This window comes from Symphodus melops, assembly GCF_947650265.1.
Source record: "Symphodus melops genome assembly, chromosome: 7".
NCBI lineage: Eukaryota > Metazoa > Chordata > Actinopteri > Labriformes > Labridae > Symphodus > Symphodus melops.
Window position 1 is genome coordinate 24,328,145 of NC_136697.1, and position 27,983 is coordinate 24,356,127.

Genomic DNA, 27,983 nt, shown 5'->3' on the forward strand with positions numbered 1-27,983 from the left:
AATGCTCAACATCTAAAGACTAATTCCACCTCCGGCATTGACGGTAAAAGTGCAGTCAAGATCATGTGTCTCTCTTGTTCGCTGAAACAACACATGGAAAAATCTCCTTGAACTATTAAATTAGTAGCTGTTAATCATGTGAGATAGCAGATGAAGTAAGCTCAGTTGTCAGAAAAATTAACATCGTTTCTACATTATTTCTACTTAAAGTTTTTCACTCAAATCCCCTTTAACAAGTAGTTATATTTATAACAAGGACACGTTCAGTCAGTTATAAATGTACAGGTGAAGCTCGTCTAAAAAGTGCGTCTCTTTAAACGAGAACACATAGAAGTAGAATATCAAGAGTAAAAACCCTGCGACTGTGTTTAAATTCAAGATGTAGGTGTTTCATTTGGGGAAAGTATTTCTCTCTCACCGTCTGATATTTGGAACTTTTTTATTACCATCAAATTTTATTATCATTTTATTTTTTTGTATTCTTTGTTATTATCTGTTTTGGGGAGATTATTTTTACAGTCTAGTGAGAATCCACGTCTAGCACATGACTCATGACGGTTCAGTTCTATGTGCTGTATTTCTATCCGCCGCCGCCGTGGAGCTTTCTGCGTCAGATTTGTCAATCTAAAAAAACTTTATTGTTCCAAAACCGGAAGACAAAACGAGCTACGTGTCAGGAAAAAGGAGAGAGCTCGGCTAAGCGAGCTCACCTGTTTGGATTGTTTTGAAGTATTTTAATCGTTCTTTTTTTGTGGGGAGTTATTTTCACCAACGCATTAGCATTACAACTTGGCATCTTATCAGGTGACGATGTTGACAAAATTTGAGACGAAGTCGGCTCGTGTCAAAGGTAAGAGTTAGCATGTGAGCTAGCGCTAGCACTCAGACGTTAACTATGTTAGTTATTCATCCTTTAAAAGTCTCTCTCTCATTCAATCACTGATTATAGTAGGTATATATTTATATATCATATGTTTAATATTTTAAGTCCGTGTTTCTAATCAGACTTTACGTCTCTAAAGCTAACTAACTAGCGCAATGAACGATGATTTAGCTCAGCTCTACCACTTGATTGTCCACACAGAAAGCTGATGACGTTTTAACAGCTTATATCATAAGATAGTTGATTTTCTAAATACATTTATTATATATATATTTTGTATTTTAGGCCTGAGTTTCCATCCCAAGAGGCCATGGGTTCTTGCAAGTTTGCACAACGGGGTGATCCAGCTGTGGGATTATCGGATGTGCACACTGATCGACAAGTTTGACGAACATGATGGTGAGAGACAAACTGTTTGTGTGTGTGCGCGCCCCTCAGGTACTAATGTTCATGCATGTGCTGCTGCTGATAAAGTGTGTGATCATTGTGCTTGTGTGTCTTTGCTCAAAGGTCCCGTAAGAGGAATTGATTTCCACAAGCAGCAGCCTCTGTTTGTGTCTGGAGGAGATGACTACAAGATCAAGGTGAGGCTGACTCTGACTCTTATTTATATGAACCTTACTGTGTGGTGCTCCTTTAATCCCAATATGTCTGCAAAGCGTGCTCTTAAATCTCCTTTATTTATAAATAAGTAATAAAGAGATAAGAGGATTCATGTCCTGATGATATTATTTCTATCCTTGGTGCTGCATTGTTGTTTTATATCACGTTACATCAATTTAATTTAAATCTCATTTATATATATATATTTTTTTATAAATTGACAATAAAAAAATATATGAACTATAAAAATCGATTTTTATGTGATATTACATGTAAGATGAATAGGTGGACATTAAATAACTTTTACTTCTTCCCACTCCTTTGGGGACATCTAACTTTTAACTTTTCTTCTGAATTATACTTTCCACTGTTTTGATTTTTATTTATTTATTTTCTGTCTGCTTTTTTTGTTCTGTTATTTATTATTATTATTTTTATGTTCATCTTTATCTTATGTTACATGTTCAGAATAAATAAGCAAATCAAATCAATGCTCAGGATTCAAAGATTAATGGTGAGGCTGTTAGAAATCGATTCGAAGGTTTGAATCGATTCACTGAAAAAAAGATTTGCAGTAGAATCGTGAAGCGTCAGCAGCTGTAGAGCAGAGGAGGTCGGATGTAATGAGCGGGAAAGAAAAAAACTGTGTGCAAATATTACAACATGACAGAGAACTTCACAAACTGCACAAACAACATGATGCAGAGTTTAATCGACAGCACAACAAGCAGCTCTGATCACATCCAGACTCTCTTAAAATAGATCGTGAGAGAATCGTCTCGTATGGCATCGTGAGTTGAGTGAATGGTGAACTATACGCTGAGGAAACGTTTCCTTTTTGAACAGGTGTGGAACTACAAGCTGAGACGCTGCCTCTTCACTCTCCTTGGACACCTTGACTATATCAGAACCACCTTCTTCCACCATGTGAGTGTGTCCTGAACCCCCCCATGTATCTCTGTATCCTGTTTATAGCAGTAAAATAAACAACAACAACTCTCTGTAGGAGTACCCCTGGATTCTGAGTGCCTCGGATGACCAGACCATCCGCATCTGGAACTGGCAGTCCAGGACCTGCGTATGGTAAGAAACACACTGTAAACAGTTACCAAGGAGATCATTAGAGTTAAGCTTTGTGATCTACTTGGATTTCATAAATCACACAACACTCATCTGTGACTTTCACTCGTCATCCACAGTGTGCTGACTGGCCATAACCACTACGTGATGTGCGCCCAGTTCCACCCGTCGGAGGACCTGGTGGTGTCAGCCAGTCTGGATCAGACCGTGCGAGTGTGGGATATTTCTGGTGAGAGCCCGGGCACGGTGGACCAGGGGACAGTGGCTCAGGGTTTGAGGAAAATGTTGGGAGGGCAAGAGTGGTATGAAGGATGAGGAAGAAGCAGGATGATCACCTCTTCTTCCTCTCCGTCTTGTAGAGGACAAATCTCTGCGGGCCGGTCACAGAAACACCTCTCCTTTCAGGAAAGACAGAACCAGGAATAGATGAAATGTCAGAATAAATTCAGAGAAAGGTATTTTATTAGTGAGATACTGAACAGGTAAGTGTTCTGAATGAAGGAGCAGTGAACATACTGATAGTCGTAGGATGCAGAACAGATGAAGGAGAGGTGTTTCTGTGCCTTTGCATGCTCCTACAATCTGTCTGTTTATGTGGTTTCCTGCTTCTTCTTACTAACTACTAATTGTCTCACTTGTACTCACACTTTCTGTCATGTGACCCTGCATAAGATGTGGATCTGTATCTCCTCTGTCCCTTCAGGATTCATGTGCTTTCACATTTTATGGCATGATAGCAGACGTTCATACAGTTTCTAACGAGCTTCTAGTTTGTAAGACATCGTAACAAGACGGAGACATTTGACATACTTGACTCACTCTTTTACTTGCACGGCACCAATATAACACAGGTTGTTTTGCACTCTTTCTTTTATTAGAAGTCCATGTTGCATCCCATATTTTAGGAGAAACTGCAATTTACTACTAACTGGTTTTAAACTGTACCGCACATGTAGTTAACCTTGTTGATACTGAAATATTTTCTCACCTCACTTGGCATGAAAGCTGCTCAAAATACAAGATGAAATATACAAACCCTGTTTATATTTCTCTCAGCTTTAAAGTCCCTGTTTCGTCACCAACTTGTTCCTAACCTTAAACGATGTCACGTCAGGGTGTTTATTTTTTAACTCTGCATGTCACTGACTCTATCATGCAGAAGCATGCATGAAGCTCTACTGAAGGCGACAAACCTCCTCATATTCCTCCCATCTCAACGCCCCATCAGAGCACGTCTTTACAACGCCAAACCCCACTCCACCCACCCCCCACCCCCCCACCCCACCCCCCACCCCCCCCACCCCCTCATCTCCCACGTTCCACTCGCTCCCTGCGTCCTCCCGACCCCATGCTCTGCCTGGAAACATCCACACCTGCACATGGGTTCCTAGTGCCATCTCCTCCACACCCCTGTCGCTGTCCTCCCTTCATGCTGTTGAACCATCTGTTCACCACAAAGCTTTAACGGGGCAGGAATCATGAACACGAGCTGCGTTTTCTCAAGTCATTTCTCTTTTTTTCCTGATCTCATTTGAGTCTGGGAAGAAATCTTGTTTCTTGCTTTGCTCTCCAATCAACTCCTGAAGAACTGTGATTCATCTGTTTTTCAGTGATTCATTAACCCAATCAGCAGCACTGTCACGGCCATGATTGTTTCCAGACTCAAGTCGGTGTGGTAAATGAGAGAGCAGAGGTTGTGTTGCTGTGTTTCCACCCTGTGTGTGTGTGTTCAGTGGTCCAACACTTCTCCCTCCTTGTAATTGCCCTCATCTGCGTCTCTTCTTCTTTTATTCCTATTTTTATTATCTCAGTAATTTTTTGATCTTGTTTTTTCTTCTTCTTCCCCCCCGTACTGTGGTTGTGCCCTGTGTAACATAAATGTGGCTCCTTCCTTGCACACGTTGCATTGAATGTTGGTTCCAGGTCTGAGGAAGAAGAACCTGTCTCCTGGCGCCGTGGAGACGGAGGTGCGCGGCATCTCTGGTGTCGACTTGTTCGGTGCCTCCGATGCTGTTGTCAAGCATGTCCTCGAGGTGAGCAGGGAGTTCCACGCGTTTTTTTTTTTTTTTTTTTTAATTACACAATGTTTAACCCAACAGTGTCAGAATTTGTTCTGAATGCTTCAGGGTTTCGTGCTCCTGTTAAAGGTGTTTATTTGCACAAGTTGGTGGAAATAACTCGCACTATTTTTTCAGCATTTTCACTTAAACGTTCTTTTGGCATTTCCATAATGCCTCCAGTGACACCAGTACTAATAAAATTAAAGCACCTCCGTTATAAAAGAGCAGCGTGAACCTTTCTGGTGAAAAGCCAGAAGAGAAACAAGTGAACTATTATAAAGACATTTTCCAAGTTGTCACTGACTTCCAAGTTTTTGTCGATTTCATGGAAGAAACATATTAAATGTGTCTTTGGGTTAAATAACGCTGGCAGTTCTGTTTGTTTTTAAGACCTGAGCTGTGACTCCTGAGGTGAAAAAAAAAATAAAAAAAATCGGGAAATAAAATTAGTCACCTGGGTTGAGCTTCAACATCAGTGATGAAAGAGGAAAACATGTCTACTGGAGAGTAATAATTTTTTATTTATAGATTTTTTTTGGACATGAAGTTTTCTTTTTCTGAGGCGGCAGATGGTGTTCTGAAGTTGTTCGTTTTTCAGTGCGGGCAAATCATTGGTTTGTTTTTGTGTCAGGGGGAGAACTATTTGATAGCTCTCTTTACTTTCTGATGTTTTAACGGCACAATCAGATTTCAGTTATTTTAATGATCAACTGTATCAGAACGCACAGAACCTTTAAAAACACTGCAGCTCGTCAGTCTTATTTTTAATCAAAAGCTGCTGCCAGCAAAAGTGTCAGAGATCTGTCTGAACTGCTCCAAAATATTTTGATACGAGAAATGCCAACGTGTCTGTATCTCTGTAACATATCTGAAGTCTGGTATCTTCACAACCCTGCTTTTGAGTGACTGTGGGTTTTTTTTTTTTTTTTTGTTCAGGGTCACGACCGTGGGGTCAACTGGGCTGCCTTCCACCCCACCATGCCCCTCATCGTGTCTGGAGCCGACGACAGGCAGGTCAAAATCTGGAGAATGAACGGTGAGAGACTCAGAAGATGCTCCATCGTGTCTGCTGCCAAGTTTCATTTTCTTTTTTTGATATTTTTAATAAATTAAAAGCACAGATCCATTATAATAAATCTGAACTCAAAGGATGAGAGTCACAGCACATCAGCTTCTTTTATTTAATATCTAGTTGATTTCTCTGCAGAGTGTAGTATATGATTGTCACCCTCTGTTCATATGTCAATGAAAGGTTAACCTTAACGCCTCCTCCTCCCACCCTCCAGAATCTAAGGCGTGGGAGCTGGACACGTGCCGCGGTCACTACAACAATGTGTCCTGTGCCGTCTTCCACCCGCGCCAGGAGCTCATCCTGTCCAACTCAGAGGACAAGAGCATCCGCGTGTGGGACATGTCCAAAAGGACTGGAGTGCAGACCTTCCGCCGAGACCATGACCGCTTCTGGGTGCTGGGAGCTCACCCGAACCTCAACCTGTTTGCTGCTGGTAGGTGGTGCCTAAAAACGACTCTGCGGAGGATTTAAACATCTCAGAAGTGTCGCTGCAGCAGGAGGACTGTGAAATCATGTACATGTACATCTGTGTGTCCTTCAGGTCACGACAGTGGCATGATTGTGTTCAAGCTGGAGCGCGAGCGTCCCGCGTACGCCGTGCACGGCAACATGCTGTACTACGTCAAGGACCGCTTCCTCCGCCAGCTGGACTTCAACAGCAGCAAGGACACTGCCGTCATGCAGCTTCGCAGGTAGGTCAACACCCACCCATCCTCCAGATTTAAAGCTTTTTATTACAGAGTATATATCTACTGAGTGTAACAATGAGGTGTTCTCTGCATGATCTGGTCCTAGTGGGTCCAAGTTCCCGGTGTTCAGCATGTCGTACAACCCTGCTGAGAACGCTGTCCTGCTCTGCACCGTAAGAATCTTTTCACTAAGAAGCTCAAAACTTAAATCTCACACTGAAGTGAATTGTTCGGTATATTTCATGTAATGCTCTTAACCTCCTGTAGAGGGCGACAAACCTGGAGAACAGCACCTATGACCTGTACTCTATTCCCAAAGAGAGCGACTCTCAGAATCCTGATGGTAAACATTTCACACGTTCGTTTTAAGATACAAGTGATCATGTGCTATTTGTTCAGGTTTCCATTTGACTGTATCACTGCTCGTATTGTGTTGGGCTGTAGGGAGTTCATTTCTATAGTAACATGTTGAATCACTGTTAAAGATGCCTGTGTGTCTTTCAGCACCTGAGGGGAAGAGGTCCTCCGGTCTGACTGCAGTCTGGGTGGCCAGGAACAGATTTGCTGTCCTGGACCGCATGCACTCTGTGAGTTCTACTGAAGGCCTCAGAAGTACTGAAATAGAGACGACTATCATCCCATTTCTTTCATTTTTAACAATCATTTTCTTCTTCACAGCTGCTGATTAAGAACCTGAAGAATGAAATCGTGAAGAAAGTCCAGGTGCCGAGCTGCGAGGAGATCTTCTACGCCGGCACAGGCTCGCTGCTGCTGCGCGACGCCGACGGCGTCACGCTGTTCGACGTGCAGCAGAAACGCTCTCTGGCCACCGTCAAGATCGCCAAGGTCAAGTACGTGGTGTGGAGCGCTGACACCAGCCACGTGGCCCTGCTGGCTAAACACGGTAGGTAGACAGGAGGAATATCTTCAGATACAAACACAGATACTCCAAACTGCCCGGGCTGACGCTCTGAAACATCTTCAGGTCATCAGATCAAACAACTGGCAGCCGCTGCGTATCATGAGACTGCTCAACAGGCTTCTGGAGAAATTGTTTCTAGTATATTCCAGATGCAAACCGTTCTGCACATGCTCCTTTTTTCTGCGTCAAATCAGCCCAAACGTTTTACTTACAGTAATCAAATAAAACGGGAAGATGTGTTTCAGGCGTTTAGCTTGTAGAAAAGTGGGAGAGTTTACGCTGGCAAGAGCTCGGTTGTGTGGTTTCTAAACTTTAGAGTTTTAAAGAGCTAAAAAGAATTATCTTGAAAATGATGTTGTGACTGAAACTGGAACACTGGTGTCTTGCCCAAGCTCAAACCTGATCCATCTTCAGTGATATATTTAAAAAAAAAAAATAGAGCCAAAGAGATTAATTTTTTTCTCTTTTTTTATTTTATTTCATCCCTCAGCCATCATGATCTGCAACCGTAAGCTGGAGAGTCTGTGCAACATTCACGAGAACATCCGAGTGAAGAGTGGAGCCTGGGACGAGAGCGGAGTCTTCATCTACACCACCTCCAACCACATCAAATACGCCCTCACCTCTGGGTATGTGCCGTCTACACTTCTCTCCTCTCACACAGAGAATAAAGTGCCTCCTCTTTAGTCCGTTAACTTAAAACAAATGTGCAGAAGAGAATAAGATCCTTCTTAGATGGTAGCTCAGGGTTCACAGTGTCCATCTGTAGGAGGTAACTGAAGGTTTCTTTACTCATCTGTCTGTAACATTTCACGTCAAAATGATCTGACGCTGCGCTGTCATTGTGTGTCTCTCTAGTGACCACGGCATCATCAGGACCCTGGACCTGCCCATCTACGTGACCCGTGTGAGAGGAAACAGCGTTTACTGTTTGGACAGAGAGTGCAGGCCTCGCGTCCTCACCATCGACCCCACCGAGTACCGCTTCAAACTGGCTCTGGTGAATCGCAAATACGACGAGGTGAGTCTGTGCTCACTGTGTTGTTGAATGACTTATTGGGGTGAACTTCTCCTTCGGTGCGTTGCAGACAGTTTTACCTTGATGTGTGCCGTGTTACCTCCAGGTGCTCCACATGGTGCGTAATGCTAAGCTGGTGGGCCAGTCCATCATCGCCTACCTGCAGAAGAAGGGTTACCCTGAGGTGGCTCTGCACTTTGTCAAAGATGAGAAGACTCGTTTCAGTCTGGCTCTGGAGTGTGGAAACATCGAGGTGAGCAGCTGCTGGACAATCAGGAACATGTTTGTAATATTAGACAACATGGACTATATATAGTGTTTCTTGTCGGGGACATGTTGCTGTACGAGCTCTAAAGGTCACTTTCCTTGACCTCTCTCGGTCTCCGTTCTTCCAGGTGGCTCTGGAGGCAGCGAAGGCTCTGGACGAGCGCAGCTGCTGGGAGCGTCTCGGCGAAGCGGCACTGCTGCAGGGACACCACCAGGTCGTCGAAATGTGCTACCAGAGGACCAAGAACTTTGACAAGCTCACCTTCCTCTACCTCATCACCGGAAACCTGGCCAAGCTGCGCAAGATGATGAAGATCGGTGAGAGATGGAGGCTCGCTGTGAGTTTGCGCATCCTGTGTGTCGGTGAACTTGAATCTAATATTTGTGTCTTTGAATGTAGCCGAGATCAGGAAGGACATGAGCGGTCACTACCAGGCTGCTCTCTACCTGGGAGACGTCAGTGAGAGGGTCCGCATCCTCAAGAACTGTGGACAGAGTGAGTTCACCTTCGTGTAAAAAAAAAAAATACTCAGATTTGAGGAGTTGTGATTTCTGTCTGAAGTTGTCGACAGTGTAAGAAGACACGAACAGGAGTAAGTGTTTATTTCTGCTTCCAGAGTCTCTGGCTTACCTCACTGCAGCCACACACGGCCTGGATGAAGAGGCCGAGGCGCTGAAGGAGACCTTTGATCCCGAGAAGGAGACGGTGTGTTTTTCTTTTCTTTCTTTTTTTTTTTTTAATTTTTTGAAAACAAACACTATAAGTACTCTGCTGTAAACGGATAAATGCACTTGGATGAAATAATTGTTGATGTTGATTATCGGTGTCGCAGGTCCCGGAGGTTGATCCCAATGCTCAGCTGCTGCAGCCGGCTCCTCCCATCAATCCTCTGGACACCAACTGGCCTCTGCTCACCGTGTCAAAGGGCTTCTTTGAGGGAGCCATCGCGGCAAAGGGTGAGTCATCTGTCTGGAAAGCCATTCAAACAAACATGTTTCCCATTTCATGTAATTACTTCACGTCCAGAGATCAGTTGTGACAGAATTTGAGAAATGTTTTCCAAGAGGTGAAAGTCAAAATGAAATTACTCGTATAAGTTGTGGAAACGTGTTGCAGCTGACTCTTCCAGAGTGACAACAGCGTGTTTGTTTTGTAGGTAAGGCAAGTCAGATGGCCGCAGACCTGGACATGGAAGCCCCGGGAGGCGAGGGCTGGGAAGACGATGCCGAGCTTCAGCTGGATGAAGGTATCATTCAGCGTCACTATGAAAAATACTTAAAATCAATGTTTGAGTTGTATGAATGAATGTTAACATGTTTCTTTCTTCCAGATGGCTTCATGGATGCCCAGGAAGGATTAGGGGATGAAGGAGTTGGTAAAGAAGAGGGAGGAGGCTGGGAGGTGGAGGAAGACCTGGACCTTCCTCCAGAGCTGGTGAGAGCAGATACAGTGTTAAGAACCCTGAGACCGAGAACCATGTGGATAGATTATTGTGTGTGCTGAAGGGAAATGCAAGTCAGTGTTATTTTATACAAACGTAAACCCAATGTGCAAAGAAGACAAAGATAAACAATAAAATATAAACTCGTTAAAAAAACGAACAAATTAAAGATAAACAAGCAGCCAAAGGCATGAGAGAGAAAAGCTTTTAAAAGAACTTAACATTTCGACAGACCTCAGATCAGCAGGTTGTTTATTCCATGAAAGCCCTGTATCTGGTGTAATATGTCCTCATTAGTCACCAATCACCCTCAGAGACGCGTAACTACTCCCCCTCACCACTGTACTGTAGTCTACTACTCGTTATTCTGCTTTGATGCCATGTTATAATGCTTTATACGATGTCCTTCTCCCCACCACCAGGACATGCCGGCTGCAGGTGGAGGAGCAGAAGACGGCTTCTTTGTTCCACCCACAAAGGGTATGAGTCCTACGCAGATGTGGTGCAACAACTCCCAGCTGCCAGTCGATCACATCCTGGCCGGATCTTTTGAAACTGCCATGAGAGTAAGAACACACCTTCTCTTTCATTTCTTACCTTTATTTGTGCGTGTGTGTGTGTGCTGATTTGTTGCCTAGGAATGTTGTAATGATGGTGTTGTGATGTAACTTCAGCTTTGAACTAATTTTGACCCTCTATCTGCGGCATCACAGCTGCTCCACGACCAGGTGGGAGTGGTGAGCTTCGGCCCCTACAAGACGCTGTTCATGCAGACGCTGTCCAGAGGCCGCACCTGTTACCTGGGGCTGCCTTCCCTGCCCTGCCTGCGGAGCCAACCTCAGAGGAACTGGAAGGTACAGCTGTTGATACAGATTCACTTTCTGGTGTCGTTGATTTTTATTAGTTTATATTAATAAAAGACTCATCAAAGTGACTTTACACTTTTCAAATTGTTTTTTTTTTAATTTATTTGTTTTTTTAGGACTGCGGGGCCAAACAAGGACTGCCAGCTGTGGGCCTGCGCCTCTCCGACCTCATTGCCCGCCTGCAGCACTGCTACCAGCTGACCACTTCTGGGCGCTTTGAAGAAGCTGTTGAACGCTTCAGAGTGATCCTGTTGTCGGTCCCTCTGCTGGTGGTCGATAACAAACAAGAGATTGCAGAGGTGAGTGAATCGCAGTCCATATTATTCATACTAAATGCACAATGTGTGCAATAATTCCTTTTAGAGCTACGTAGTGTTAAAGAATACTTTCTTGGCATTTTAAAGGAAGTAATGCAGTTCACTCACAAGGATTGGATGTATTTACATATTTGTCGGGTGTGAACGGTGTCTTGTGTCTGTTTCAGGCTCAGCAGCTGATCACGATTTGCAGAGAGTACATAGTTGGTCTGACGATGGAGACCGAGAGGAAGAAGTTGCCTAAAGACACTTTGGAACAGCAGAAGAGACTGTGTGAGGTAAATATCTGTCCCTTTATTATCTACCCAAACATGTCTACAGGTGGATTTTCACTCGTGCTTCTGTGTTGTTGTTTTTTTTTTTTTTTGAAGCCATATTTTCTCATGCATGTCTGCGTTTTCTTTTTTAGATGGCGGCTTACTTCACCCACTGTAATCTCCAGCCAGTCCACATGGTGCTGGTGTTGCGTACAGCTCTGAATCTCTTCTTCAAGCTGCGTAACTTCAAGACGGCCGCAAACTTTGCACGGCGCCTGCTCGAGCTGGGGCCCAAGCCAGATGTTGCACAGCAGGTTGGTAGTGTGGCAAAGCAGAAAGAAATGTTATACTTTTTCTTTCCTTTTTTAAATTGGGCCATATTGCAATGTTGTTTCATTTCCTACCAAAAATGTTAAACGTCTCACTTCTTTTCAGACCCGCAAGATTTTGGCAGCCTGTGAGAAGACTCTGACAGACGCCCACCAGTTGAACTACGATCCTCACAATCCGTTTGACCTGTGCGCTGCCTCCTTTGTTCCTCTGTACCGTGGACGTCCTGTTGAGAAGTGTCCACTCTCCGGCGCCTGCTACTGCCCTCCATTCAAAGGCCAGGTCTGCAGGGTGACACAGGTAGGTCCAGCCAAGGCTCAGACGAGCACACTCAGAACATTACTTTGCCTTTGTTTTAGCCTCTTAAAGAGCTACATGCTCAAGACTCTTGGAGTAACGGAGGTTTTAAGAAAAAAAATAGTTCACTTAATTATATCTGCAGAATACTGACTTTTCTTATGTTGGGCTGTGGATGAAGATTTGTGAGCACTTATGATCATACACATTTAATCGTTTCATGAAACGAACATTCATCACTCGAACTGAAACGAGAGTAAGTTGAGTTAGTAATGAAGTGAATAAGAAAAGAAGAAAGGACAGCCTTTGGATAGATGCCACCTCATCAGTCTTCCTGGTTTTTTTTGTGTGAATGTCTGTTCCTTCACCATTACTAGACATTAAAAAGGTGAAATGTCCCAGAGATTATTTAATGTTTTTTTTTTTTTTCTCAAGGTGACTGAGATCGGTAAGGACGTCATCGGCCTGCGTGTGAGTCCGCTTCAGTTCCGCTGAGAAGACGAAAGGAAACTGTCTAAACACAACCTCTATACTCTGTAGAAATAACAATGAAATGAGAAATAAACAAACAGTGATATATTTGCTCACAGTGATGTTAAAACCGCTTTAATCCTTTTAACTATCATATTTCACGCATCACTTCTCCTCCTAAAAGCTTTTTCTTGTACTGTGTCATCTCTGTACTGTGGCTTTATTAGTGCTGAAACTTTACCAGGACCTTTTTTTTCTGACTTGTTTGAGATAAATAATTTAATGTGAGCAGCACTGCTTTCTGTGTCTGAATAACAACCACAATAAAGATGCCTGTTCGTCAACGGAAATGTAGAGTGTGTGTTTGATGTTCGTAGGAATTGCTTTATGGACAATAATGGAGGATGTTGGTTTTATAATTGACACGTAAAGGTGGTTAAAGGTTAGCACAGGGTTGAGTCATCACAGGTCTGATCTGACTTAATGTTTGTTAGCATGACGTGGGTGCTTTTAATTTAACCAAACGCGTTAAAATTGATTAAAATGAATACATGTTGATTACCAAACATTTGAAATCAATTAAAATGTAGAAAATGAGAATATTTTCAAGAGCGCTGCCATTTTGACGGTGTCCGAGAAAAAAAGCGGAACCAAACAAACAGTGGAATCCACCCGGACGTTTTTCACGCCAACACCTACTGTTGTGTTTTCAAACCAGGAAGATGGATCTGCAGTCGATCAAATGGATTGTTAATTTACTAGTTTGCTGCCTTTTCATCGGTGAGTTTTGGTCCTGGTTGTATCACGACATCGTTGACACTTCTTCGTGTGTACTCGTGTGTGTTCGTGTTTGTTCGTGTTTCCGTTTTCGGGCGGTTTTCTTTGTGATCGGAGGAGCTAGCCGAATGCTAAGCTAATCAGCTTCCCTGTTTAACTTTTTCGTTTTAAAATGGGTTTGGGCTTTCTTGACCCACTGCCCTCAAATGGAACATCACAGGTGACCCTTTACGTTTTTAAATACGTATTTTTTCTTCTGACTTTTCTGTGAGTTCGTCACGTCGGCTCTGCCCTCTTTACTCAGCGTGACTGCGCGTGACTCCCCGGCTGCGGCCGCCGCGAGCTCAAAGGATTAAAAACGAAAGAGCATCACACCAAACTATCTGCAGGGTTTTTCACCCTCTGTTGTTGTAGATTTAATGATCATCCACACAACACACGTTAAGCACTAATTAAGTCACGTGAGGATTATGTTTGGTACCCTGATATGAGGTCCCTGCTCCATCAGCAGTGTGATGTAAAGGATCTGATTTCCTCTAAAACTATAAACATGTTATTTGCAGAGTTATTTGTGTGTTGTTTACTGGTCCAGACTAAATTGACTGTATAAAAAGTAAAAGTTTTAACATTGTGATAACTAACTTCAGTGGAAGTTAAATGTTTAAATTGTCATATATTTATACACATATTTTCTTCTCCTGCAACAGGTTATGTACATTTCTTTATATAAGTGTGAGTCTGTTTTTAATTGCACAGGTTTAATTTGTTTATTCTTTGTTATATGGGGAGGCATATGCATTCTTGTTTGGGGTTTATTATATATATGGGGGGCAGCGATAGCTCTATCAAATCTATATTCTGATTATATTTAATAGTCATTATAAACTCAACTTAATGTTTTTTTTACCTCAAGACTGATAACGTAATTATGTTTTCCCTCCGTGACGTTGATTCACAATCTTAAAGTTTTGCTGGGATAAAACAATAAAATACTTTATATTGTCCCCCCCATTTGTTCTCACATCTTTGCATGGTTGGTGAACATGAAGAAAAGCTGTACGAGTAGGTAGAAAACACATAACGTAGGAGGTCAGGGTTTTATATCTTTGACCTGATGGTAGAAAAGAAAAGAGTGCAGTGTGTGGGTGAGGGGGGTCCTGTGGGTGAGGGGGGTCCTGGTCTGTGTTCAGCTCTCTGTGAGTCAGGGCTCTGTAGTAGGTCGGCCTGGGATTTTTTGAAGCCCTTTTTGCGATACAGGTGAGTTTATTTTTGTTTGTAACAATCAGCATGTTGTAGAAATAATGAATGGATCTGGGCCCTGAGGGAGTTTTCCTTCTGTCAGTGCAAACAAAGAGAGGAACAAGTGAAGAAAACTCCATGTAGATATTTATTTAACCAAACTATCCACTTGTGATATAAACATGTTGTTCTATCGTTTTGTGCAGCCTTTGCCCTGAAGTCATGTTGCTCTTGTTTTGCAGTCGTTAAAGTGATTTCTCCCTTTTTGCAGGTGTCGGCTGTAATTCAGTGGAAAAGAAGATTTACATTCACCTCAACAACACTGTCCCGTGTGTTCGACTTCTCAATGCAACACATCAAATAGGATGCCAGTGTGAGTAAAGTCATGTTAAGATGTGACGGCGACACGTTGCACATCCTGTGGCTCTGCTCTCTTATCAGTGTTTGAAGGAAGTTGTATTATCTCTTCTGGGTTTCAGCCTCTTTGTCCGGCGATGTTGGTGTGCTCCATGTACTCGAGTCAGAGGAAAACCTAGACTGGGTCCTCACCTTGGGTCTCAATCCTCCGTACCTGGTTATCCTGGAGTACCCGCTCTTCACCAGGTACGGTCGGCATGTATCTCAACCTGCAGAAAGGGGGAGGAGCCTGAGGAGTTTTTAGTGAGCGTGAGAGGCGCTGATTCAAATGATCTTAATCAGAACGATGTGTGAAGGGAGGGTCAAGGCTTTCTTCAAATAAGAGTGTACCTGCCCAGTGAGTCTCACTTACTCCCTTCAGTATTCATTCCCCAGCATTTCTTTCACCTGTAGAAGCACATTTCCTCCGAGTCGTAGGATGAAGTGGAGGAGTTTAAACCACAGGAACAATGGCAGTTAAATCCGCGAGTGTCAGAAACAGAAATGTAACAGTTCTGTCTGTTAGTTATCTGGAGGGAAAGTCACTGACGCAGAGCATCAGACCTACGTCGCCCCTGTATTTATACCTGTGTCGTTTACTGTGTGCGCGCTCGTCAGGTCGGTCATGATGAAGCTGAAGAACGGCTCCAGCAGGGTGGCCGGCGTCGCTGTGGTGGCACCGAACAACAACCCGCCAGAGGGCTTCTCACCACACACCTCGTGCCCCAACGAGAACACAGGTGGGTGGAGGTTTATCTGCTCGGACTTGTCTCCCTCCGTGTTTCATCAGTTACAGAAAATAATTACAAGTTAGTGAACCACACCGTGTAATCACAACCCGTTTTTTTATGTACTGTTAACTTTGGTTTGTAACATTTATAGCTTCACCATAACATCGTGTTATTCCTAGTTTTCTCTCTCTCTCTCTCTTTTTAAAAAATTTTTTTTTAGAAACTATAAAATTAATGAATGTTTAACTCGAGTATCTTTGATTTTTGACAGCCTGTTTGGCAGATAGCTCTAAAAAAACACAGTTCCCATGCCTCCATGAAAGTGAATCTAAGCTGTAGCATTTCATTTATCATGGTGCGCTAATCCAAACATCCCAAAGTCAGGTGATTTAAACTGTCAGTTTTAACACTCTTATCTTCTGCATCATCTGAGGTGTGCTGATTGGATGTGACTTGCTGAAAAGGTAGAGAAAGGTTTAGTAATACAAACATCACGTCGGTGCAAAGACAGCAGAGAAGAAGAAGAAGAAGATGTGCCCGTACAGATGCTCAAAGGCCACAGCATAGTTTTTAATAATCACACCGTTTCATGACGTAGAGCTTCTTCTCTCTCTCTCTCTCACAGTTTCTGCTCTTCTTATTTGGTTCACTCTTTGCAGTGTGAGTGCATCATTGAGCGTCCCAGCTGCTGACGTGCACTCTGTGTGTGTGTGTGTGTGTGTGTGTGTGTGTGTGTGTGTGTTTCCGCTCAGGTGTGTACACGGAGAGCTACGATCCAGCCCTCGCTCACTGTAACGGGACCTTGTGGAACCCTTTGGGAAACGGATTGTCCTACGAGGAGTACGACTTCCCCATTTTCTCCCTGAAAGACGACAATGACACTCGGGTCATCCGGCAGGTAACGTGTCACCAGGACATGTTTTTCTTTTCTTATCATTGTATTTGCTCTGCTTTACAGTCATTGCATTTTTTGATCTTCGTTCATCACAGCACTGTTTGAATGATTCCCGGTTGCCCCTGGTGATAAATCCCTGCAGTCTGTCCCTGCAGAGGTTTGGAGAAGAAGCGATGCCAGTGAATGTGTTTCTGCAGCGTCTTTCCTCCTACAGCAGACATGTCGAGGCACATCGCGTCGTTTATCAGAAGAAGCCACAAATCATTTAGCTTCTCCTCCACTGTTTTATTTGACAGAAACAGACAGATCGTGTTACAGGTGTATTATAAACCTGAGCTGCACCACCAAAGAGCTAACATTACCGAACCAAAGAGGTCAACACGGGCGACCGCGTCAGCTCAGATTCTAAAACTGATTTAAACTAATCTTTGTTCATGATGTTCAACAACTTTAAGTGAGCTGCTGCTGCTGCTGCAGAAACTTTGACGACCGTGACGAGGGAAACTTTTTCTTCAAGCTGACAGTTTCAGGTCTGACGGTGTCGGAGCAGCTTCTGTCTGAACCTCCCAGTGCTCCCTTCAGCAAAAGCTCCAGACCAAATGTTCAAACTTGTTTTATGGATTGAGAACTATTCGTGGTTTCAGAGACACAGAAGCGCTGTTGTAGTTTCTCTGTCAGTAAAAGAAACCCTCACAAACAAACAGGTTTGTGTGCTGTCTTTTGTTTGCAGTGCTACTTGGATCATAACCGTCCAGTGAACGGCAGCGCTCCTCAGTACCCGCTGTGTGCCATGCAGCTTTACTCCCACATGTCCGCCGTCACCGACACGGCCACCTGCATGAGGAGGAACGACATCAACTTCAGCATCAGCCCAGGTATTTACCCAACCTGAAGAAATGAAACGTCATCTCTTCCCGTTTAATGGGATCGAAGTTTGTGATTCTTCATTTTTAATCCCTTTTTTTTTTCTTTTTGATGCCATACACTTTGGTCTTGATGTTGTTTTTTTCTTTAGAGATGGTGTGCGACCCTCTGGGAGACTATAATGTTTGGGCCTCCTCCAGGCCTCTCAACAACACAGTCAAGGGACACAAGATGGGGGAGAGTGTGATCATAGCAGCAGCCAAGGTGAGTCAGAGACACCACCGTCTCATGTTGTCAGTCAGGTTTGAACACTCTTTGTGTGTGTGTGTGTGTGTGTGTGTGTGTGTCTCGAGTTAATTGATTGGTATATGTGGACTCAGTAAAGCTAGCAGTGTGTTAAACTGAGACACTGACATCCAGCTTGTTCTTATCTTGCTGTCATGACAACAGCTGTTTTTTTTTTTTCCTTTTGAGCAGTGGAAAAAAAAAAATCAACTTCCCTGCTCGATCACTCTACGTGATGAGTACGAGTCACTTGTGCTCATTCTAAAAATGTTCACGATGAATAGAAAAATGAACGCATCAGACGCTGTGTGGACGGTTTCTGAAGGTAACAGGGTTTAGGTTCTTTCTTCGGATCACAGATCCAATAAATGCAACAAAAGAAAAAAACAGACTCAGTGGGAATCAGCAGAAGAATAGAAAAGCGTTTCACAAGCTCCAGATCAATAACTATTTTAGATTTCATCTACAGGGCTGGAATACGTCAATAGATATCTTTATTATCTGACATTTATGAACATGTCTGAGTGCGTTGTCTTTATGCCTCTTCTGTCTGTTCTCGTTCTTTTTTCTCTCCTCAGTTGGACAGCAGGTCTTTTTTCTTCGACATCGCTCCAGGTGCAGAGAGCGCCGTCTCCGGGTTTGTCGCTCTGCTTGCTGCCGCTCACGCTCTGAGAAACGCCACCCAGGAGGCCCCGCCAAACCGCACCATCCTCTACACCTTCTTCCAGGGGGTCGGTTTGTTTCCCGTGCCTTTTTTAGCACGAAGCGTCTGAAACATGGATCCGCTCAGCCGGGCTCACGATTTCTGTCTCTGTCACTTCAGGAAACCTTCGACTACATCGGCAGTTCCAGGATGGTGTACGATATGCAGAACAACCAGTTCACTGTGGACATGGACAATGTCCACTCAGTCGTGGAGATTGGACAGGTTGGTGTTGCAGACGACATAAGTATCATCTACACACAGCTGGTTTAAGTGCTCGATTTAAACAGCCGTTTAAAAAGCAAACACTGTTTACCAGATAATCTGAAAGATGGACACAGTATTAAGGTCTGACACTTGACCTCTAATGCATTAGATTGTTCATTTTGAACATGGTGGATTGATGCACAGCATGCAGAGACACACACTCCTTCAATGACACACAACGCTTAAAGAACACAACATGTCAAACAGAGGTCGTCTTTAGGTCATCGCTCTTTAACTTCTTCTGAGAAGGTGTGTCGGCGTTTCTCCCTTTTCTTGGTTTGACGTGGAACCATTTCAAAGATCTCTCGTTATAAATCGATAAACTGATGCTGCACCTCGAAGAGTAAACGAAACAAGTGAGACACATCTGCTCCGATCTATGAATCTTAATGATTTGGTTGCGTTTATCTTATGGTGTGTGTTACTTGATCACGGCAGGTCGGACTCCGCGCGGACTCAAAGATGTGGCTTCACTCCGATCCCGTGTCCAGGAAGAACAGCAGCGTCAACGACGAGGTACGCACTGGAGGGACGTGCTCTGTTCTCGTATCTCACCACAACCACGAGATGTGAACTCTCACTCCTTTTGGGTGAAACATTCCAGAGATGATAATGAAGCATTGTGATTGATAAACAAAGCTTTTCTTGTTGTGGTGGATTCTTGAAAATAAAAGATGCCGAGGTTAGAAAGAATAATTAGAGTGCACTGAATCCAAAAACTGACGCGTGAATGAGATCAGAGGTCGACATACAGAAGTAGAAAAGGATAGAAAGGAAGAGTTGATGTATGAACTTAGTCAAAACTAATTATGATAACTATAAAAAAAATACGTATATACTGTATATCCTGGTGCATGAGACGCACTTTTAGTAGCAGCTTTGGTGCTCAGTGAGTGAGTAGTGCAGGTGGCAGTGTGACTCCATACTGCAGGCTGCGAGCTCAGCTGCTGCACTGTAGCTAGAGGGAGTGCAGACTTCCTGAAGTGAAAACAAAGAGGACTGAAAGAGATCCCGAGCTGTCGACTGTTCTGAGCGCAGGAAGACACTTATAAACAGTCTGCCACTTATATTCTGTACTTTACGGTAATCACATGTGTTTTTTCCCCATAAAAAAATAGAATAGAAAAAGCTCTGAACGATGTTGAATGCAGTGAAGTAAATGTATCATTTGATATGAAGAATATTAGATTATTAGTCTTTGATTTAACCGAGGAAACTTTGAAAGCAGATTTTGAGCTGCCAGTTTGTGTATTATAAGTTTTTATGATATATTTCTGTTTGTTCTTGAATGTTTTCTTTCAGGTGCAGAAGCTCATCAGTAACTTCCAGTCGGCTGCTGCAGACGTGAACGTCTCGGTGGAAGAGCCCAGTGTCTCTCAGCCCCTCCCGCCCTCGTCCTTCCAGCGTTTCCTCCGAGCTCGAGCGATCCCCGGCGTGGTCATTGAGGATCACCAGTCAGCGTTTACCAACAGGTAAACACAGGCCACCTTCTCCTGAACACGTGGTATCACACACACACACACACGTACATGACCCTGAAGGGCCCGGCGTGTTTCCTTACCGTGTTTTCCTCTTCTGTCTGCAGGTTTTATCAAAGTATGTACGACACTGCCGAGTCCCTGAACATCTCCTACCCGTCCAACCTGACGCGAGAGGAGCAGCTGGAGTTTGTCACCGACACGGCGAAGGTATCCAAGTCGTGCGTTTAAACATTTCTTCTGCCAGGCCACAAACACGTCTGCTCTCACTTTGATGACTGAAAGTTTTCTTCTTCCCTCTGATGTGATTATGGACCCGTCTGTTTCTGATTAAACTGATGCAGCGCTCGCAGGCCTCTTAGTTTGTCTGTCTTCTACGTCCGGCTGTAGCCCGAAAAAAAAGTCACAGCTACTGACGCAGCTGCCGGTCAGTCATCAGTTGAACGGAGCCCATTGTCTGACGTTTATTCTGCTTTAGAAAGTCGTTCTGAAAGTTTGGACAGTTGCGAGCAGTTTTGATCAGAATTGAAGCCTTCATGATGCAACTATTTCATTTTGATTTGGAGATCCGTGCAGATGAGGTCTGGAGGTAATGACTGTGTGTCTCTCTCTGTGCGTCTTTCAGGCTCTGACTGAGGTGGCCACGGTGGTCGCTCGCGCTCTCTACATGCAGGCCGGAGGAGCAGAAGCTCAGCTCAGCAGCATCAGAGCAGACCCTCAAATAGTAAGAAAGTGTTTCACATGATCCATGTCTTTCTTTCTCCTCAACTTAAACTTTTATTTGACTGAAAAACATTCAACTTTAATCCACTTAAGAAAAAAAAACTGAAGCTTTGTCTCTCGCTCTCTTTTCTGCTCAACTGAACTCTGTGAACTCTGGACAGATGGAGAAACTCTTTGAATGTCTAAAAGATTGAAGGATATTTAATATTCATTTCTTCATGAAAGGAGATGTGACATGTAGCGTGTCTTTATTGTGGCATGTCCACTAACTGTTCTGTCCTCGTCCTCAGGTGACCGGGATGCTGTACGGCTTCCTCATTCGCTCCAATAACTCCTGGTTCCAACAGATTCTCCCCTCTGACCTCATGAGCCATCTCGGTAAGAGAGAGTGAAAGCTTTTTAAAATATCAAACACACTCATTCAAGTAGAACGGGAAAACTGCTGATCCTGCCTGTCATGAAAAACACGATTTCTCTCGTCAGCTGACAGGCCGACAAACTTCTATGTGGGCGTCAACCAGCAGTCCAGTGAACCGACCCTACTGGTCCAGTACCTGCTGGCTAACCTGACTTCTATGTGGGCGTCAACCAGCAGTCCAGTGAACCGACCCTACTGGTCCAGTACCTGCTGGCTAACCTGACTGGAAACACCCCAAACATCACGCAGACCGACTGCCAGAACCAGAGAGAGGACGAGAAGGACACGGAGAGCAAACATGTAAGACGCACAGCACGCTTTCTTCTATGAGCAAAGAAACGAAAGAAAGACGGAGAGGTGGGAAAAAAGACGAGTATTTACAGACGAGTCGGTAAGAAGTGAGGAGGGATGATGTGGATGACAAGTCCATGATCACATCTTCAGTCTTCTGGAGTTGATTGTGGTTACTTATTTAAATAGAATGATTCATATGAATGCTGCATTCAAACAGACTGGTATCTCATTTTCCCATTTTAACTGGTGTCCAACGCCCTGCCACTCCTCCCTCAGATGTACACCTACATGTGGGTTCAAGGCGCGGCGCCTCCCAACAGCACCAAGAGGGAGGGCTTCTGCGTCCGCTCCACCGTGCGTCTGTCCAAAGCCCTTTCCCCAGCCTTCGACCTGCAGGACTACACCTCCAAAGACTATTCAACGTGGACAGAGTCCCGGTGGAAGACCATCAAAGGACGCATCTTTCTGGTGGCCAGTCATGAACTGGAGGTAAACTGGTTTTTCACTCCTCGTGCATGCAACCCGTAGCTGTCTCACATTGTAGTATTATTATTTTTTTTTTATCAGTTTAATACACGTGAGAGGTTAATGTGAGGATGTTGTTTTCTTTGCGATCATTTAAAAACTGTATAAAAGATTACAAGCAGTTTTCAAAAAGGCTTTCTGTTCTTTTGGCCCGTCTCAGATGTTGACGTTGGGCGTGGGCGTGGGCATCCTGATATCGTCCCTGCTCATCACGTACATCGTCAGCTCCAAGGCCGACATGCTCTTCAGTGCGGGGAGGGAACCCGCAAACGCCACCTACTGATCCCCCGCCAAGAGGAACCGCAGGCCCACGACCACTACTCCTACTACTTCTACTACTTTCAATCCCGAAGCAGACACGGACCGGCCCCCTTCTCTTCAAAAACACAACTCCTGTAGGTTCACAGCAGCAGAGAGAGAGGGATTGTTTTTTTAAGACGACGACGACGACGACGACTCCGTGTTTGAGGACTCACTGTGGTGAGACGTGACATGATGACTGGACCAGCCTGGATGGATCTGGACTCATTCAGGGTCCAAAAACACTGGTCAGGCACCAGCAGGCCCTGACAGTAGAAAAGATGTTAATATTTCTTTTTCTTTTTTTTTCTTCCCTTTTTAATGTCAAAGAATGTTTTATTTACCGTGTCACAGGACAGGCACTAAACATGGAGCATTATTTGAGCGTGTGCGTCTGATTGTGAATATGTACATGTGAATAAATGTGTGAGCGTTTGACCGTGGGATTCAGTGTGTGCGGAGCGCGTGTGTGCAAATGTGTGCGTGTGAGGATCGCAAATGGTATGTGCAATACTGTAGCTGTCTTCTCTGTCAGTGTAGTTAACTTATCAATCAGTTGTAATGATAAGAAACCACTTTTTTTTTTTGAGTCGGTGAACAAGTAGTAACATTTAAATTTTAAGGTTTTTGCAAATCCAGAAATGTGTGGTGAGGTATTTTGATTAACTGTAGGATGACAACAACCTTCATATTTATATTGTTCAGTTCCAGCACACATACGATCACAGGTTGAAGTAGTGACAGACTCGCCTCAAGTTCACATGTTGTGATATTTACATGTGGAGAAGAAGACGAAGAAGAATTTCCCCCTTCAGAGTCTGACGGCGGCTGACAAACACTTTACTGCATATCGATCAGCTGCCAAAAAAAATCCAGTCAGAAAATCTTGTGCTTCTGCAAAAAAACAAAAGCGCTGGTACTCAGGCTGTGCACTCGTTTTTGTTTTCATACCTTCGTGGTAAGGTTTCTTTTAACGGTAACTTCTGGAAAAAATGAGACCTCATGAGAGAAGATTTTGTTGATGAGTGTTCATGATGGCTTGAATCAGTGACCAATTGTGATGCCTTGATGAGGAAATAAACATGGCTTCTTTTCCAACTTGTCTTTTTTTTTCACTGAAATGTGAATGTCTTGATCGAGGATCGACGGGAGCATGAAAAACCAAAGAGCAGACCTAAGACTCTACTCACTGATAGATTAGGTCCAGATGTGAACCACAATATGGAAGTTGTACTGCACTGTTGGCCCGAGTACTGCAGAGGCTCCCTTGAGCAAGGCACCAAACCCTCAGCAGCTCTGGTGTGGTCCCACTCTGATGCCTCTACACTAATACAGTTAAAACCATGTTCATTTTATTTATAAAGATAGAAAGCAAAACTATGGAAGCCTGAAGTGGACATACATTCATTTTATTTTGCTCCCAAGCATTGGGGGTTTTTTTATATCTGGAATTATCCATCTATTATCTATAACTTTTCTCACAATGACTTTATTTCATGAGATCTCCAAATCTACTGAATTTAACTCGTTATTACAGGAAAACAGCTTCAAATAAAACGTACGGATGTATGTCCTCTTGGGGCTTCCGTACACATTACTATTAAAGGACTCTGCAGTACATTTTGAAAAACTGATGGACTAATTCAAAATGACACCTAAAGTATATCCCGCTTTAAATCATAAAATAAAACTTTAACTTTAACTAACACAAACAGAACTACAACTTAGCTCATCAGTTATTTGGCTAAAAGAAATCTTGAAGTTTGAAGCTACCCATCAAATTATTATTTTTTAATTTTTTCTTAAATAAATGATTTTCTCTGTTCATTTCTTCTGTGCTTTCCTTAATGTGAAATGAAAATGAGTGAAGGCAGCTTTATTCACAGCTTGCAGATGACTAGCTTCTTATTTTGAGGATTTAACATCAAAATAAAGACTTGGTTCAAAGTGTCTCAGGTTAGGACAGATGTCCTTACGTCTACATGTCTGCTCAATACCTAAAAATGTGTTTTTATGATCCACAAAGGAAACGCATGTCTTTAAAATGGTTGCATGATAAAGGGTTCGAAGCGTCTTGAACTCTTTCTTTGTTTCACATACTTCAGTGCCATTATCCTGACTGTCCTGCACAGTCACACAGAGAAACATCCCAGTGGTGATAAATGAGTTGTGGCTCAACCTGCAGACAGGTTAGGGTTGAACCACAGACTGTATCTCAGGCCCCCGGCCCCCCTGTGTGGGGGGAGAAACAGAGGAGGGGCCAAAGTGGAGCTGGAGGCGGGGCGCACGGAGCCACGGCTGAGTGGAAAGAAAGTGGAAAGTGAGAAAATACCTGAATGGACAATCTGGAATAAGTAAGTAGATTTTTTGTGTGTGTGGAAAATGTCTTTTTAATAATGCTGGTTGTGGTGTTATGCGTGCATGTGTGCTGCGTTGAGAGAAAGAGGAGGATTTGAGGCGCCTGAGATCTCCGGTTTCCACAAACAATAGTCGCCAGGACGCGATGGTCGCCTTTTTCTAGACCGCAGGGAAGTTTAGGACCCTCATCGGGCTCTATTGTTTTTTCTCACCGAGGCCACGTAGCTCTGTGGGCCGATCTGAACTGTGGGAGGAAGGGTGCGGGCTTTAGAGGTGTTTATTGAGGGTGGTAATGGTCCGGGGACAAGATGCGCATGGAGGGGAATAAACGCGTCCAGTTTTGAATGTAGGCCTGAGGATTTTGAATTTTCTCCTCGCTGAAGGACTGATGGGAATTTGAGTAGCCTCGTCCACGTCCATTCATTTACCGTGAGTGCGTCCCGGTTTGGAAAAAGGAGGAAGGAGGAAGAAAAGGGAAACGCGCTTTGGGATCATCCAGGACGCGAGCGGTGGGGCCTGGGAGTCTCCCATTGTCCTGCTGCACTACAACAACAGCCTCCTTTTCTCTTTAGTAGGTCGCACAACTCTTTTCTATTCGTCCTGAATGCTCACCGTAAGTTGGCCTTTTGGATGTCCTTTGTGTGGCTGTGTGCGTGATATTGTTGAATTATTGATGCAGCTGATACACGGTTACCTCATCCAGGAGTGCAACACTAAAATGTGTCCCAGTGAAGCTCCTGTTTGTATGAAGACATTCAAAGAGAAACAGGAGCAACAGGCCCTGATTTCAAATAGATCAGTCCAAAGAGCCCAGAAATCTTTCCTGTTGTCCAAGCAGCAGTGTTGACCCCTGAATCTGATATTTATAAAACAGAGAGGATCATCGAACCCTTCAACGAGAGCAGGATGCACCAACACAGTAAATAACTTCAAGTATCGTTCACTTCAGTCTGTGGATCACAGGGACCACGGATTCATCTTATTGACCAATTTATCGGTGATGATACGTTAAAGAGGTGAAAATGCCAAGACCCTCCTCTGTAAGAATAAATGTTAATAATTCATCATGAACATGCTAAAAACACGTGTTAAAAACTAACGTGCCTCGATCTGTTCACCTTACTGAATTCTTTTTGGTTTGATCTCGCGAGCACTGCAGATTGTGTCCTTTCAAAAGATGAATAAATCATGGAGAATGAACATTATTAAGCTCAGAGATCAGAGGAAGACGTTCCTGCAGATGTAACAGACATGGTTCAGGACATTGTAATCATTCCTGTGTCTGTTGTGTAACGTTGTTAGAATCTGAGCCTTATTTGATTTTTATTTTGAAGTTCATCATGGTAAAAGGAAAAAGTGTAAAATGCCCTGAAAGCCTACACAGACATCTCGGAAGCATCTCAGAAATATATATAGAAAGCAGCACGAGGCGACTCATCGAGAACAGAATCATTCAGAGCCGTTTTCTCAAGTTGCTGCACGTAAAGTTTCAGTCTGATTCATCGTGTTCAAGCTGTGGCGCTAACCTGAACCGATCATGTGACCAAACCCAGATATCTCCTCTACATGATGTCAGCAGCCATAATATTCTGATGTTTGACTTCAACACAGACATGTTAATTCTTGAACAAATGTCCCAGAGAGCAGTGGTACTCAACCGGTCTAGACTATAAACACTAACCCCGTGAACTCCTACATGAACAGCGTCCCACATTTTTGACTGTTGAAAAATAAAAAAAACAGATTTATCAAATGAAAAACTGCAGAACTGCAGTTTGGACCTCAGGCAGCACAGAACTGAACAAACAAGTTTTTAACGCGCTTTTAGGCACACTGTTTTTTTTTTCTTTTTTCACAGGCACACCTTCAGGGAAAATTAGCTCTGCGACCCACTTTTGGGCCCCGACCCACCAGTTTAGAACCACTGCCCCTATAGAGCTTAATGAACGTTAAAGGAGTGAATTAAAATGATTTCAGATGCCTCTGAAGAGAACAGATCAAAGCTTTGTGACTGCAGAGAGCTGGACATCAATCTCAAACTATCTCGACAGCACTGCCGGGGCAGCTGGGAAATCTGATGTTTAGAGGGAAGCAGCTCTTTAATATGTTTGTCTTACTGTAGTTTAAATAGATTACACACGCTGACTAATGGAGCCGAGTCCTGGCTCTGAACCACATCTATCTCCCCTCCGCTCTTCCGCTCTCTTTAATTCTTTGTTTGGATTTGAAGACGGACTGTGTGCAGGGGTCTCTGTGAAGCCCAGCACAGGCCTGTTGATTCAACCGTATCCTGTTCGACTTGTACACACACACACACACGCAGACACACACACACACACACACACCTGCTCCGGTTTGCTGGCCATGTGTGTAGAAGGCTGACAGTAGCAGTTGTCTTGTTTTTTCGTTGGTTTTTACTGATGTCATCACAGGCAGCAGTGGGTGGTGGTCCACACTGTGAATGTGTGTGTGTGTGTGGCCTTGTAACAGGGACGAGCCTCTTCCCTTTACTGGACCCTGGGTGTGTGTGTGTGTGTGTGTTGCACGCTTATTTTCACAGTTGGTATATCAGGCCTCAAATGGCTGTTGAATGGAGCGGGTCCTTTCAGAGATGGCCCAGATTGCTTTTCCACCCTGACAGCTGCAGTCTCCGTGCCAGCAGCTCCAAGAGTTCGATGACAGCTTGATTTCTTTCTGCCTGTGGGAGAACAGAAGCTGTAAAATGCTACATCTGCCCATTTTCAACTTCGTGTGACTTGAGCTGCATGTTTCACTGCCGAAGTCCTGATGAAGCGAGCTGCTTTGATTAGTTAGAAAGAAAGGTTTGAGTCACTCGATGTCAGCATCTTCACTTTGTCGATGAAGTGTCGATGCTTCTTTGAACACTTTAATAACATGGAGATTAGCAGAGGGCCAACGAGGCATTTCATCAGTCATGTCGCTGTTACGATACATCGTTGTTATTCACTGATCAGTCGTGTTTTAAAGAATCTAAGAGAGAGAGAGAGAGAGAGAGAGAGGAGGAGAGAGAGAGAGAGAGAGAGAGAGAGAGAGAGAGAGAGAGAGAGAGAGAGAGAGAGAGGAGAGAGAGAGAGAGAGAGAGAGAGAGAGGAGAGAGAGAGAGAGAGAGAGAGAGAGAGAGAGAGAGAGAGAGAG

At 43.8% G+C, this 27,983-nt stretch overlaps 2 protein-coding genes across 2 annotated transcripts; both read left to right on the plus strand.

The window, feature by feature from the left end:
- Nucleotides 1-628: 628 nt before the first annotated feature.
- Nucleotides 629-12,924, plus strand: copa (COPI coat complex subunit alpha). Its single transcript, XM_079348427.1, has 30 exons — nt 629-850; nt 1,169-1,282; nt 1,394-1,467; nt 2,333-2,413; nt 2,493-2,569; nt 2,686-2,795; nt 4,490-4,599; nt 5,563-5,662; nt 5,913-6,131; nt 6,240-6,390; nt 6,494-6,560; nt 6,655-6,730; nt 6,892-6,974; nt 7,066-7,291; nt 7,800-7,938; nt 8,168-8,330; nt 8,434-8,580; nt 8,723-8,912; nt 8,995-9,090; nt 9,212-9,300; nt 9,428-9,551; nt 9,752-9,841; nt 9,926-10,029; nt 10,459-10,602; nt 10,750-10,890; nt 11,019-11,201; nt 11,387-11,497; nt 11,629-11,790; nt 11,912-12,106; nt 12,539-12,924. The coding sequence occupies exons 1-30, from the start codon at nt 811-813 to the stop codon at nt 12,596-12,598; spliced, it is 3,666 nt and encodes a 1,221-aa protein (XP_079204553.1). The 5' UTR covers nt 629-810; the 3' UTR covers nt 12,599-12,924.
- A 278-nt stretch (nt 12,925-13,202) lies between these two features.
- On the plus strand, nt 13,203-23,567 carry ncstn (nicastrin). Its single transcript, XM_079348462.1, has 18 exons — nt 13,203-13,354; nt 14,862-14,963; nt 15,070-15,193; nt 15,605-15,726; nt 16,470-16,615; nt 17,343-17,487; nt 17,628-17,740; nt 18,340-18,492; nt 18,585-18,689; nt 19,170-19,247; nt 20,034-20,203; nt 20,317-20,419; nt 20,835-20,933; nt 21,223-21,310; nt 21,416-21,482; nt 21,533-21,650; nt 21,921-22,133; nt 22,330-23,567. Exons 1-18 carry the CDS (start codon nt 13,297-13,299, stop codon nt 22,450-22,452), a joined length of 2,127 nt encoding a protein of 708 aa, XP_079204588.1. The 5' UTR covers nt 13,203-13,296; the 3' UTR covers nt 22,453-23,567.
- The last annotated feature ends 4,416 nt before the right edge of the window (nt 23,568-27,983 follow it).